The sequence below is a fragment of the Chiloscyllium punctatum genome, chromosome 3 (genome assembly GCF_047496795.1).
Source record: "Chiloscyllium punctatum isolate Juve2018m chromosome 3, sChiPun1.3, whole genome shotgun sequence".
Lineage (NCBI taxonomy): Eukaryota > Metazoa > Chordata > Chondrichthyes > Orectolobiformes > Hemiscylliidae > Chiloscyllium > Chiloscyllium punctatum.
The window spans coordinates 99,846,233-99,861,110 of NC_092741.1; the positions used below are offsets into that span (position 1 = coordinate 99,846,233).

The 14,878-nt window shown below is 40.5% G+C and overlaps 1 protein-coding gene across 5 annotated transcripts in view; it reads right to left on the reverse strand.

Annotated features, from left to right (window-relative positions):
• The window catches only part of LOC140463425 (XK-related protein 6-like), a 77,104-nt gene that overhangs the window by 24,710 nt on the left and 37,516 nt on the right, over positions 1–14,878 (reverse strand). For 2 of the 5 annotated variants that reach the window (XM_072557346.1, XM_072557355.1), the window contains exon 2: positions 6,501–6,580. The exons of the other annotated variants lie outside the window; for them this stretch is intronic. In XM_072557346.1, coding sequence (XP_072413447.1) covers positions 6,502–6,580 — 79 coding nt within the window. In that variant the 3' untranslated portion in view covers position 6,501. The remainder of the gene's footprint in view (positions 1–6,500; positions 6,581–14,878) is intronic. 5 annotated transcript variants of the gene reach the window in all.

A 14,878-nucleotide genomic window follows, 5' to 3' on the forward strand; every position in this document is an offset into this window, starting at 1 on the left:
TATTATAGGACAAGCCAAACAGTGAACAGCCAGGGAATTCCTAGAGGCATGGCACTCATCCACAGATTCAATCAATAAGCACATCGACCTGGACCCAATATACCGGCCACTGCAGCAGACAGCTGGAACTGACAACCGGAAGCGGCAGATACAAATCACTATAAATGCCGGAGGAAACATCACAGAAGCGCTTCACAGGAAGCTCCCAAGCACTGAGGATGTCACCTAGACAGGGGACGAAATGTCTGCAACACAAATTCCCAGCTCGGTGAACAGAACCACAACAACGAGCACCCGAGCTACACATCTTCTCCCAAACTTTGAAATTGATATCATTTCTTGGTTGCAAGCCCAAAACTCCAAATCAAAAGGTAACTCTGATTTCAAAGGGTCACCTACTAATTTCATGCTCTCTTTGATTCTCTCACTACTAACTTCAATTTGTCTTAGTTCACTGAACAGAATATCTAAAAATGCAGTGTGCAGAAGTAAACATATTTAGCTATTTTGAATAATATTGTCAAACATTGTCATAATTAAAAAGATCTCTTTGTTTCTAACAAGAATGGAGCAATAATTTAACAAACAGGACAGAAGTAACTCTTCCAATGGCCACTTTTAACTCGAGTTCCAAGTTTAGCAAAGGAAAACTATTGGCTCTTTTACTGAAAATTGAAAAATAGTTTGAATAGAGCATTTGGGGAGTTTTTAGAAAACACTTGATCAACAACTTCAGGGACACACAAGGCCAAACTACTTAGCTGAAAGGCTTACTCTAATAGACCCTTTTTAAATTTTAGTTTGCCTAAGCCACTCTGTTGCCACACAAACTCTTATATAGTGGCTAATAAATGGGTTGTTTTTCTGCCCAACATCCATCAATGTCAAATCCAGTCAAGACAGCTATGTTGAAAGGTTTCCTTTCTCTCTTGCGATAGGACGTGCTATGTAATTTTATTATTCGTATTATGTGTGGAGCCACAGGAAGTGGGAGAGATCCTTAATGAGTACTTTGTATTGGTATTTACAAAGGAGAAGGTCATGACTAATGTTGAGGTCACAGATCAGTGTACGAATACTTTTGGGAATGTCAATATATTTGGAGGAAGTTTTGGGTATCTTAAATTGCATTAAGGTAGACAAGTCCCCAGGGCCTGATGGGAATCTATCCCAGGTTTCTGCGAGAGGCAAGGGAAGAAATAGCTGTGGCATTAGCAGATATCTTCACATCCTCTTTAACCAGAGGACTGGAGATTAACCAAAGCTGTAATCTTGATTAGAAAGGAAGCAGGGATAATCCAGGAAATCATAGATTTAGTGAGTCTGACGTATGTGGTGGGAAAGCTCTTAAAGATACTGAGGGACAAGATGTTTGCACATTTGCAAGAAAATTGACCAGTTAGTGATAGACAGCATGATTTTGAACAGGGAAGATCATATATCATCAACTTGATGAAATTTTATTGAAGAGATGACAAAGATAACTGATGAAGGAATGGGCTGTGGATGTAGTTTATTTGGACTTACCTAAGGCATTTGATAAAGTCCCAACGGTAGAATACTACAAGAACTAAAATCCTATGGGATTTGGGGTGGGCTGGCTAGATAGGTACAAAACTGGCTCGATCATAGATGACAGAGGATAGCGGTGAAAGGGTGTTTTTCAAAATGGAGACCAGTAACTACAGGTATTCTGCAACTACAGGTATTCTGCAACTACAGGTATTCTGCAACTACAGGATCAGTCTTAGGTCCTCTGTTCTTTGTAGAATATATAAACGATCTGGAGAAAAATGTGGGTGATCCGATTAGGAAAAGTTTGCAGATGACATGAAGATTGGTGGATTGCTGTTAGTGCCAAAAATTGTGAAAGGATACAACCGAATATAGATAGATTGGCTACTTGAGCACAGAGATGGCAGATGGAGTGTAATCCAAAAAAATGAGCGGTGATACATGTTGGGGAATTAAATTTAGGTGAGAATTATACTGTTAATGGCAGAACCCTTAGGAACATTAACATATAGATGGATTTGGACACGCAGGTTCACAGTTCCCAAAGGTGGCAACACAGTTGGCCAAGGTGATTAAGAAAGCGAATGGCATGCTTGTCTTCATCAGCCAGAACATGGAGTACAAGAGTTGGCAAACCATGTTGCAACTATATAAAAACTTTGTTAGGTCACATTTGGAGTACGTGCGCGCATCTTTGGTCACCATACTACCAGAAGAATGTGGAAGCTTTGGAGATAGTACAGAGAATATTCACCAGAATATTGCCTGGTCATGGCCTTGGTTATGAGGAAATGTTAAAAAGACTGGGATTGTTTTCATCAGAAAGATGGCGGCTGAGAGGAGACCTAATAGAGATCTACAAAATTATGAGGGGCATAGATAGGGTGGATAATCACAGGCTTTTTCCCAGGCTTGAAGTTTCAGTTGCAAGGGGGCACAGGTTCAAGGTGAGAGGGGGAAAGTTTAAGGGAAATGTGCAAGGGACGTTTTTCACGCAGAGATGGTAGGAGTCTAGAACGCAATGTTAGAACAGGTGGTGAAAGCAGGCACATTGGTGATATTTAAGAGACATGAATAGGTAGGGGATAAAGGGATATGGATCAAATAAAGTGCAGAAGGTTTTTATTTAAATTTAGTTTGGGCAGAATGATCAGCACAGGGTTGGAGGGCCTGGCGTTATTTATAAAACATTAAGAGCAACTAATTGAGCACATGCATCTAGGATGCCACTTTTACTGCGACACTACACTTAGCTGCTGAACAAGATCAGCCACAGAGTGCTACAGAAATAACGCACTGAAGCTCCAACATTTTGCGCACAATAAGGATTATTCTGAGTTTCTGGAACAGTGCTTCCCAACATTTTCCACACAATGACCCTATTTTCGGACTAGACAATTGTTGCAACACTTTAGTGAAAAATCAAGGTAAAGTTGTTACTATCCTACTAGACTGTAGGGCTGTTCTCTTATTAGAGATACAGATGACTGGTGGTGGTTTAACCGGAGGGTCACCACACTTACAGTAAGAGAACAGGTTGAGGAGGAGAGTCCTTCATGGTTATCTCAAACAGTGTGGAATTGAACATCACTCTGAGTCAAAACAGTCTGTCCAACCAACTGAGCTAACTGATCCCTCAATGATAATTAAGAGAGTTCATTAGTGCAGGATTGCAATCGTTCTAGCCTAGTCAGAGCTCCACAGCTCAGATATCAATAGCCACTCTCACCTCCAAAACTTCAGCTTGTGACCCTGGTTGGGGTTGTGACCCTCAATAAGCGAGACACTATTTTGGAAAATAAAATATATATAAGTGTGCAACATGCAACAACTTTGCACTGGTGCAACACAAAACAGGAGAAGGTGAGGACTGCAGATGCTGGAAATCAGAGTCAAAAAGTGTGGTGCTGGAAGAGCACAGCCGGTCAGGCAGCATCCGAGCAGCAGGAAAATAGACGTTTTGGGCAGGAGCCCTTCCTCAGGAACTTAGACCATTTGGCCTGAAGGTAGGGGCACTACCACTGCCTCATACAAGCCCTGCATGTCAAACCTTTTTGTAGTCAGCTCCTGAGAAGGACCTAGATTGAGCAGAGTCCATATTAACTAGCTTCTTCCAGTGCTAATATTTCTGTGCATTGCGTGGCATATTAAAAAAAGTTTCTGGAAAACTTCTTTTTAAAATTGAAAACCACCTCTAAGTATTCAAGGAAAATTGCCTGTTCATAACCAGCATGTTGATGAAGAATATCATCGGTGGGCGGCACGGTGGCACAGTGGCACAGTGATTAGCACTGATGCCTCACAGCACAAGAGACCCAGGTTCAATTCCTACCTCAAGCAACTGTATTGTGGAGTTCTCCCAGTGTCTGTGTGGGTTTACTCCGGTTTCCTCCCACAGTCCAAAAATGTGCAGGTAAGGTAAATTGGCCATGCTAAATTGCCCGTAGTGTTAGGTGAAGGGGTAATTGTAGGGGAATGGGTCTGGGTGCGTTGCTCTTTGGGCGGGGTCAGTGTGGACTTGTTGGGCCGAAGGGCCTGTTTCCACACTAAGTAATCTAAATATCAGTTGTGAAAAGTGAAGCTACAAGAAAATACCATCACTCAGTATCCAAAAAAAGATAATTTGCTTTGGTGGAGAAACATGAAACCACTTATTTTGCTGTGGGAGAAGCTCAAGTTCAGGTAGCTTTCACACACAGAATGAAGGACTGAACTCACACAGAAACTTGCTTCAGAAAACTGTCTATCTGTTAAATTATATTAGCTTCTACAATCAAATCCGCTTTCAGTCTAACAACTAAATTCACTGCATTGTCATAGAGTCATAGAGATGTATAGCACGGAAACAGACCCTTCGGTCCAACTCGTCCATAACGACCAGATAGCCTAAATTATTCTAGTCCCATTTGCCAGCATTTGGCCCATATCCCTCTAAACCCTTCCTATTCATATACCCATCCAGAAGCCTTCTAAATGTTGTAATTGTACCAGGTTCCACCTCTGGTAGTTCATTCCATACACATACCACCCTCTGCATGAAAACATTGTCCCTAAGGTCCCTTTTAAATCTTTCCCCTCATACCCTAAAAACCTATGCCCCCGAGCTCTGGACTCCCCCAACCACAGGGAGAACATCTGATCTATTTACCCGATCCATGCCTCTCATGATTTTATGAACCTCTCTAAGGTCATCCCTTGGTCTCTGACACGCCAGAGAAAACAACCGCAGTCTATTTAGCATCTCCCTATAGCTTAAACCCTCCAACCCTGACAACATTCTGGTAAATCATTTCTGAACCCGTTCAAGTTTCACATTATCCTTCTTATAGAAGGAAGACCAGAATTGCACACAACATTCCAAAAGTGGACAAAACAATGTCCTGTACAGCCACAACATGAACTCCCAACACCTGTACTCAGTACTCTGACCAATAAAGGAAAGCATACCAAATACCTTCTTCACTATCCTATCTACCTGCGACTCTACCTTCAAGGAACTATGAACCTGCTCTCCAAGGTCTCTTTGTTCAGCAACATTCCCCAGGACCTTACCATTACATGTATAAGTCCTGCCCTGATTTGTCGTTCCAAAATGCAGCACCTCACATGTATCTAAATTAAACGCCACCTGCCACTCCTCAGCCCTTTGGCCCATTTGATCAGTCCATCATAAGGAACCTTGTCGAACACCTTTCTGGAGTCCATATTGATCATGTCCACTGCTCTGCCCTCTTCAATCCTTTTCATTACTTCCTCAAAAAAACAAGATATCCCACGCACAAAGCCATGTTGACTATCCCTAATCAGGCCTTGCCTATCCAAATACATTTAAATCCTGTCCCTCAGGATTCCCTCCAACAACTTGCCCACCGCCTATTTCTATTCATCTCAGTGTCAAGCACCTTAAATGCAATAAACTGATTAGTTCAGTATTTCAGAATTTGGGAAACAAAGGATTAACACACTGAAATCCTTAATAAAATCATTTCTAGTGTTACACTGGTATTTAGTCATTGTAACATCTATCAACATCATTATCAATTTGCACCGTGTGTCAAACAATAATGTCTTCTTCAGTGAACATGAATATTTGAGGGCAAAAATGCAAAAGGTTCCTCCAAAGTGCCCTGCCAATATCTCATTCAGTCAGTATCATTAGAAAAACTCTGGTTATCATAATTTTGTTGTTTATGAATGCATCGTGAATGAAAAGTAGTTACCATATATCCTACATTCCTTCATATGCAGACTAGGTATAAATCAGCCCCCTTTTAAATTATTGTGCTGTACAACTGTACTAAAAAAATTAAAGAAATCAATCATATATCTGAATAGAAAGAAGAATTAAACTGCAACCATGGTGATTTAATCAGCAGTGGAGGTGATAGAAGGTTAAACTAACCCTGAACTGTGCTTAGAGTTTGGTGGAGGCTTTCAGGAAAGGAGGAGGAGGAACAGGCCATAGTCACTAAAGCTGTTCCAGCGTTGAATATGATCATGGCTGAACTTCAACTCCACTATTCTCACGTTGCACTATCGCTCTTGTTACCAATATGAAAAATTTATAAAATTAACACATTTTGAAACTCTCCAATTTCAGGCAAAATAGAAAAATAAAGGAAGTCGTACAATTTGTTCTGAACTCAGCCAACAAGCTTGGTTGCTTGGTTTTAAAAGAGAATGGGAAGCCTTTTGCAAGGAAGCAGGTACAGGTTGTTTCCACCTGGAGACAATGGCTCGTAAATCTGTAGTGACTATGTATTGGCTGTACCTGAATACAAAGCCATGGAGATGAGTTTCAAGAGCGGAAGAGTCAACAAACCATTGTAGTATCAGGACACATGGTTTATCTAAGATACATTGATAAGAACAAGAGAGACATAACAGACAACAAAGCAGGAGTGTGGGCGAATGGAAGGAATGGATGGTGTGCACAACTGAAAACATGCATGTAAAGAAATGATAGACTGTTTTTGCAATGTTACCTTATGTTGGCATGGACTGCTTTAAGATGAGGAAATGAATGGCGCTGCTTTCAACAAACATCCTCACTTCTGACCTTATGCTGGAAGAGACAATTTTTTTGTTGATGAAGCATCTGCATAGTTAAATTAAGAATGTTAAGGAACACTAGCTGTGTCGTTTTGATAGAAAAGCGACACTGATTTTTTATTCTGCCAGATATGACCCAAATCACAGTCGAGTATTTCTAATAACTTCAATTGATTTCCACATTACCAGGGTACTTGATGTCACACCTTCTCAATATCACCTTAATAACAAGGCTCGTCACTTGTATTTCATAGGAATATAGCTGTCATGTCTATTTTTGGCCAAAATATCAGAATGAGGCCAGTAACCAAGTGTTTAGAGTGGAGGAAAAACTGAATTTGGTGAGCAAATTCTGCCTGTTAGCACCACTGATAATTATTTCCAACACGTGGATGATTTAGGCAGAATCATAACTGACTGATATGAATTTATCCTGGTTTTGGTGAACAGGGCACAATAAAACTTTTTTAATCCTTACATTGTCAAATAATTAAATACCTGTATTACAATAATGCTGGCAGAGTTGGGTCAGCATCACACCTTTTGTTTTTAAAATCTACATGAAACATGGGCATTGCTGGCTGAGCAATCCCCAATTGTCCTGGAGAGTGTGATGGTGAGCTAACCACTGTAGTCCTTGGATAGAAAGACCTACATTCGCTTTCATGACTTTTTCTGCTGCATGGTTTTCCAAGGTCTACGTGCAGCATTGACCCCTGGAATTGGAAGCCAATGCACAGTAAAATCAATTGGCGCATGCAGAACCATTAAACAGCTGCACTGTTGTGCAGCTTAAATGAAATACTACTCGGGGCTAGTGTTATTAGAAAAGGACTTCTAGTATTTTATTGTCAGGCCACTGAAGGAACAGCGATATAGTTTCAAGTCAAATTAGCTTGCACTCAGAGGGAAATTTACAAGTGGCCATGTTCCCAGACAACTGCAGCCCTGGCATTTCTAGATGGTCAAAATTATGGTTTGGAAGGTGCAGTTGGAGGAGCCTTGATGCAGCACTTCTTGCAGATGTCAGCCACTGCTACCACGATGTAACAGCTATGGTGACAGTGAATTTTGAAGGTGGGATATCAATCAAGCAGGCTACTTTTCCAGTATGGCTTCAAGCCTCTTGGAGTCACTTTGTGACAGCACTCAAACAGGTGAGTGAGAAGCATTCCATCACAGTCCTGTCACGTGCTTTGCAGATGATAGACAAGTAATGATAGCCAGAAGCTAGGCTACACCCAACAGAATTTCAAGCGTCTGTCCCGCTTATGGAGCCACAGTATGTACATAGATGGTCCAGTTTCATTTCTAGTTAATTGAAGCCTCCAGGATGCTGAAATGTTCTAAAGGACAGGTGTTCAACAAGACTGATCTTCAGCATTGCAACTGAGCTACCAGTGTCTTCCATAACTTCTGTATCTACTGTGCTTAGCCATTTATTATGCTAAATCGAGTGAATTGAATGGGCTGCAGGCCATCAAGTTGGTGGCCACAAGAGGAGATGCTTAGAGATTGTCCCTTCAGAATTTCAAATGTTCTGAGTCACTTGCTCCAACTGTGGTCCAAGATGACCAATTGCTTTGGGAGTCTTTGGCAAGCACATGAGTGATACATCCCATTCAGTGGAGAGGACTTTGAGTGGTTAGCACCAGCAAAGTGGCTTGAGTGAGGATGCTGTTGTTAGGCCACATTTTTTCCTATCAAATTTGAAGGATCCTCAAAGGCACATATGGTTTTGCCAGTGCTTTGAAGTGCCTGCTGAAGCTCTTCCATTTCTCCAAACCACAAAAGTGGGATGCTTCCTGCTGCCAAGCAGTCTTTAGACATTAGTCTTAGGTCATTGACCTGTGACTCAACTCGTAATTAACCAATCATTGTAAGTAGTGGGAAGCTTACTCGTGCAAGGAAAAAAAGCCATGGCATATGGGTATTGCAGGGTGGGCCACCTTTTATTGCCCAGCTGTAGTTGCCTTTGAACTGAGTGGCTTGCTAGGTCAGGCAGCAGTTAAGAATCAACCACATTGCTGAGAGTCTAGAGCTAGATTTAGGTCAGACTAAGCTAGGACAGCTGTTTTTTTTTCCCTTAAGGATATTTGTAAACCAGCTAGATTTTTTACACCATTCAAACATAGCTTCGTGGTCATCATTTGACTATTAATTCCAGATTCTTATTGAATTCAAATTCCACTATCAAACCCAAGTCCCCAGAACATTACCTGGATCTCTGGATTAATAATCCAGCTACAATACCATAAGATCATCACCTCCCCTTTACACTGAATATTTCAGAACCACTGGAAGTCCCAAAGCATACTACAAACAAAAAACAAAAGAATGTCTGCATTGTTTCATGGAGGGATTTTTTTTTAAAGCAAGATAGGCAACAGATAATGATTGAGGACTAAAGGTTGATAAAGACACTAGGAGAACTCACCTTGTTCAAAAAAAAGTTGACTGTTAGTTCGAGCTTGTTGAAATCTGTCCATAATCCCGGCCTTACCTCTTCCAAGCTACATTCCAAGACCTCAATGGAGTCTTTTCCTGCAGATAATGTGTGCACCTTATTTTGGCCAAAATATCAATGTAGATTTCATAGTATCTAGACTTAATATTCTTTTAACATAATAACGAGTTAAATTTGTCCTCGTCCGTACTGAGTGAAAAAAACATACACTAATTCATGCCTTAAACATTTTGTTCCTCAATTATAATTCATGTATCAATTAGATGACACATCAGTTCCTGGTGCAGCTGTCTCTCCACCCCACTCCTGGACAGCTATTATATGCTAATAACAATGATTTCTAGGCATAAACTAAGCTGTGGTTTGATGGACTGTGAAGTGGCTTGCTCCATAATGTTAAAAAAACATTTTCATTGCTCTATTCAACTTGAAACATTAAACTTGCAAAATAGCAAACATTCTGAAAATATTTCTTTCTTCATTAACAAAAACATTTTTGGGAGGAAAAATTCAAATCTAAAATTTTAATTTTCAACTAATTAAAGTTCCAAGAAAATGCAAAAATTCAAATGGCAGGAAGTATCAGAGCCGTAAAAATTGTTTCTGAATCATCAATTGTACAACTAATCATCATTATCATAAATGAGAAGGAATCTAGGTGCTCTAAGATCTCACTAGGCAAGTGCTCACTGCTGCTCATGGGAGCCTTGCGTCCTACCAGGATATGCAAGAAAGCACTTGCTGTGAGCAACGGATAGGCAACAGTAATAACTCAGCAGGACATCACAGACCTGACTTCTTACCATGTTCAACATTACCTCATTTGCTGGGAATCAGATTTAGATCAAACAAAACTGAAAGCATCCAGAGAGATAATATCTTCAATTAATTCAGCATTAAGATATTTTCCTGATAATTGAATCATACTCTGAAGCACTTTGGAACATTCCACATATTGCTGTTTGGAAGGTAAAATTCACAGCTCTGACATAGTGCAAGCTTAGATTAGATTCCCAACAGTGTGGAAACAGGTCCTTCGGCCCAACCAGTCCATACCGACTCTCCGAAAAGTAACCCAGCCAGACTCATTTCCCTCTGACTGATGTACTATGGGCAATTTAGCATGACCAGTTCACCTGACCTGCACATCTTTGGACTGTGGGAGGAAACCGGAGGTATTATCAAAAAGATTTTTCCCCCTTTTCCTGTAGGCTAGAAACAGCTAGCCCCAACTAAAGAGATTAGTAACTCTCAGAAGTGGTTAACTATGTTCCAAATCTCTGACATAGTCCCATAAATTTGTATCCAACAACCCAAATAAGTGTACTCCTGCATTCATTAATTTGGTGCTAACTGCGTTAATTATTATGGTGTTAACATCACAGCTCATGTTTAATTAAATTTACTTAGAAATGAAATAGAGGTATGGTATTAACTAATTTATTAAGTGATTTTAACATCCTGTTTCTCATATCAAGATATGGAGCTAGACATACAAACACAAAAAACTAAAGTTTGGACCTTGAGCATTTGTAAAATTGGAGCAGTGGAAGCAGTGGCGGCAACGGCGTATGGCTGTGGCTGAGCTCGAACCTAGATGGTGGCGAGTGGCGATTGATAGCCAGCGACGATGGATGGCAGCAGCAGCAATCGGCCATGAGGGACAGTGGCTGAGCGACCAGGGCCAAAGTCTTTCAAGCAGCAGCAAAGCCTGGACAGATCTTGGCCCAGTGAGAATGAATGCATGCCCATTCAGGGAAGTCCAATGTGGAGCATCTGCAGGTCCATGGCTCAGGAAAGGACTGTAATGTTGACACTTCAACTTTTATGCAAATACAACTGTAGTGTCGAACTTTTTTAAAAACTGAGTACACATGACAATGAAACCAAAATCTAAATCTAGTCATTTGGGATCGACTCACAAATTTATATATCATGAACAGCTCTACCCAAGTCTGAGCAGACTGATAATTCTCACATTGCATATTAAAATAAGCTAAAAAGAGGTAAAAACAATGACTGCAGATGCTGGAAAGTAAATACTGGATTAGTGGTGCTGGAAGAGCACAGCAGTTCAGGCAGCATCCAACGAGCAGCGAAATCGACGTTTCGGGCAAAAGCCCTTCATATTCCTGATGAAGGACTTTTGCCCAAAACGTCAATTTCGCTGCTCGTTGGATGCTGCCTGAACTGCTGTGCTCTTCCAGCACCACTAATCCAATATTAAAATAAGCAGCAAGTACAGTGAAAAAAATACTCATGTCATGACCCACTGGGATAGCGCACTAGAATCAAAGCCACACTATTCCAGAGTCACCACAAAAGTTAAAATATCGTAAAATAATTTATAAGTACTCAAAATTCTTCAATTTACCTGATTTTCAGATCAAGATTGATAGAAAACATGGATCAGGTTTCTGTACTTAACAAGAATTACTGATTATTACAAGTAATTAGACTTTAGCCACAGGTAAAAAGTTACAAACCTTCAGCACATTAACACTACAAATTAAAACACTAATCCCCTTACAAACTTCCCTTTACAAACACACGATTGTACAAAAACAGTGGAAAATAGGTATGGACACAGGAAAACTTGGATTATTTTTCACAGGTTGCTGAGATCCTTACAATTCTCAGGCTGGTCAGAACTTTGATCTTGAGAAACACAAGTTGGCTGGTTCACTGCCACAAGTCCTATCACACTCTGGCACCTTAATTTTGTCTTGCTTAGGAAACACTTCAACAATGTTTCAAAATACCCATTTCCCAGTGAAAACACAGGGTGAGAAGCAACCAGAGTGGATGAGGAGAAGAGGTGAAATGGCACTGTGGCTTGTATCGGATGAAAAAATCTCCAAGACGATTCTTTAGACTTGAACTGTCAATGGTGTTTTTCTCTTCACAGATGTTTTCAATGGCATTCCTGCTAATTCATCTTCTGTGGGGTCTGCCATGTTCCATTCATGACAGCAGCTTCTGGAACTGGAAGTCAATGGTGTCAGCTGTGTTGGCATGCTGACTGCTATGTGCAAACCCTTGGAGAGGCTGTGTACTCACATAGCTTAGAGGGAACATTTGGTTGTCAGATCTGGAGTCCTTCCAGCATTGTTATTATTAAATTTTCATACATATTTGATTCAATCATTTGATGAGGATGCGGCTGGCTAGGCTCACAAGGCATCAGATGATTTTATTGCTCATCCTTAATAGCCCCAAGAAAATTGTGGTGACATGCTTTCAGAACTGCTGCAGTCTTTGTGGTATCGGTAGATCCAGAGTGCTGTCAGAGTGTTTCAGATGTACCTTGCAACAGTAAAGAAATGGAAATACAGTTTCAAGTCAAGATGGTGCGTGGATTGAAGAGGAACTTACTGTTGGTGATGGCCCCATGCATCTAGTGCCATCTTTCGAGGTGGTGGATTTGGAATCTACTAAGGTGCTTTAGTGAGTACCTGCAGTGAATCTAGTAGACCTTGTGCATTCCGCTGCCTCTGTGCATCAGTGGTGGAGGAAGTGAACGTGGATGTGGTATCAATCTAGCCAGTTTGTTTATCTAAGATATGTTAGTGTTGTTGGAGCTACACTCATTCAGGCAAGTGGGGAATATTTCATCACAGTCCGGATTTGAGCTTAACAGATTGTTAAGCTGTCCCTCAAAGAGGGGAGAAGAGTTACTTGCTGTAGGAGCCATAGTTCCTGACCTGCTCTTGGTTCAGTTTCTGGTCAATGGAAGTCCCCAGGATTCTGCTAGTGGGAGATTCAGCAATGGCAATACCATTGAATCTCAAGGTACAATGGTGAGATTTTCGCTTGTTGGCAATAGTCATTCCCTGGTACTTCAAAGACATGAATGTTATTTTATTTTTAATCCAAATGTGAATGTCCCCATTATCACAGGAAATAAAAGCAGTAGTAGGTTATTCAGCCCTTTGAGCCTATTCTGACATTCAATATGATCATGGATGATTATCCAACTCAGTATCCTGTTCCCATCTTCTCTCCATACCCTTTGAACAATAGCCTTAAGAACATATCTAATTTTTCTGGAAACAGTGTGTTTTGGCCTCAACTGTTTTCCACGGCAAACAATTCCACAGTCTCACCACTCCCTGGGTGAAAGAAATTCTCATTCAATTTTAAATATCCGACACTAATCCTTAAATTGTAATCCCTGGTTCTGGACTCCCCAATCATCAGGGCCATCCCTCCAAAGCTTACCATGTCTAGTCCCGTCAGATTTTTATAGGTTTCAATGAGATGCTCTTTATTCCTCTGAGCAAGTGAATATAATCCTATCCAATCTAGTCTCTCTTAATGTCAAACCTGCTGTCCAAGAGTCAGTCTGGTGAAACTTGGTTGTATTCCCATAATAACCAGAACATCCTTCCTCAAAAGGAGACCAAAACTGCACACAATACTCCAGATATGGTTTCACCAAAGCCCTGTAACCATTACAACAAGACCTGTTCCTGCACTCGAATCCTCTTGTTCTGAAAGCCAACATACCATTTGCCTTTTCACCATCTGCTGTACATCCATGTTTACTTTCAGCAACTAGTATACAATGTATTGCAATTCAGATAATAATTTGTCTTCTATTTTACCCTATATACCCACATTATACATTACGTGTCATGTCTCTGTCCACTTTTTCAGCTTGTCCAAGTCACATTGAAGCATTCCTGCATCCTCGTCACAGTTTACTGTTCTTCCCAGTTTTGTATCATTTGCAAACTTATTACATACAGTTCTCTTACTCAACAATAAATACATTTTGCAAATAGCTGTGGTCCAAGCAATGATCCCTATGGTACTCACTCATCACTGCCTGCCACTCAGAAAAAAAAAGTTTGTTCCAACTCTGTTTCCTGTCTGCCAAACAGCTTTCTATCTGTCTCAATACACGAGCCCCTGGTGCCATGAGCTTCAATTTTATATGCTTAATCTCATCAAAAGCCTTCTGAAAGTCCAAACAAACCATATTCATTGACTCCCTGAGCAACTCTACTAATTACATCCTCAAAGAATTCCAGTAGATTTGTCAAACAGTGTCCATTTTGTAAATCCACGCTGACTCGGTCCAATCCTGTATCTGTTTTCTAAGTGGTCTACTAAATATTTTATAATAATTTCCCCACTACTGATGTCAGGCTAACTGGCCTATTATTCCCTGTTTTCTCTATAGCTACTCTGCAATCCATTGGAACTGTTCTCGAGTCTATAGAATCTTGAACGATGGCCACCCATGCATCCATTACATCTAGGACCACTTAAGTACTCCAGAAATTCAATTAAACCATGCCCTTAGGTTTTATTGCCTTTAATCTCATCAATTTCCCCAACACCATTTCTCAACTGATACTGATTTCCTTCAGTTCCTATCTCTCACTAGTGTTCCCCAACATTTTTGAGGCATGATCTCTCTCCTTTGTAAAGGCAAAACCAAAATATGTACTTAACTGGTCTGCCACCTTTGTTTTCTATCATAAGGCCTCCTGTTTCTCACTGAAAAGGACTGACATTTGTTTTCACAATGTTTTTCTGCTGCTTAAATCAATTCCTCTGTCCTCCTTTGCAGAAATCTAAACAGCTCCCAATCTTTAAATCTGTTGCTTTTTGCACAAATTTCTTTGTCCCTTCATTGGATCTAATACTATCCCTAATTTCCCTTGTTAGCCATGGTCAGGTCACCTTTTCCAGGAATAAACAATTGTTATAATTCCTCCATGCACTCTTCAAAATGTTTACCCTTCCTTATTTACATTTATCCCTTTACGGAAATGTCCCCAATTTATTGTAACCAGCTCACACCATCGTAGTTTCCTTTATTTTGAATCAGGA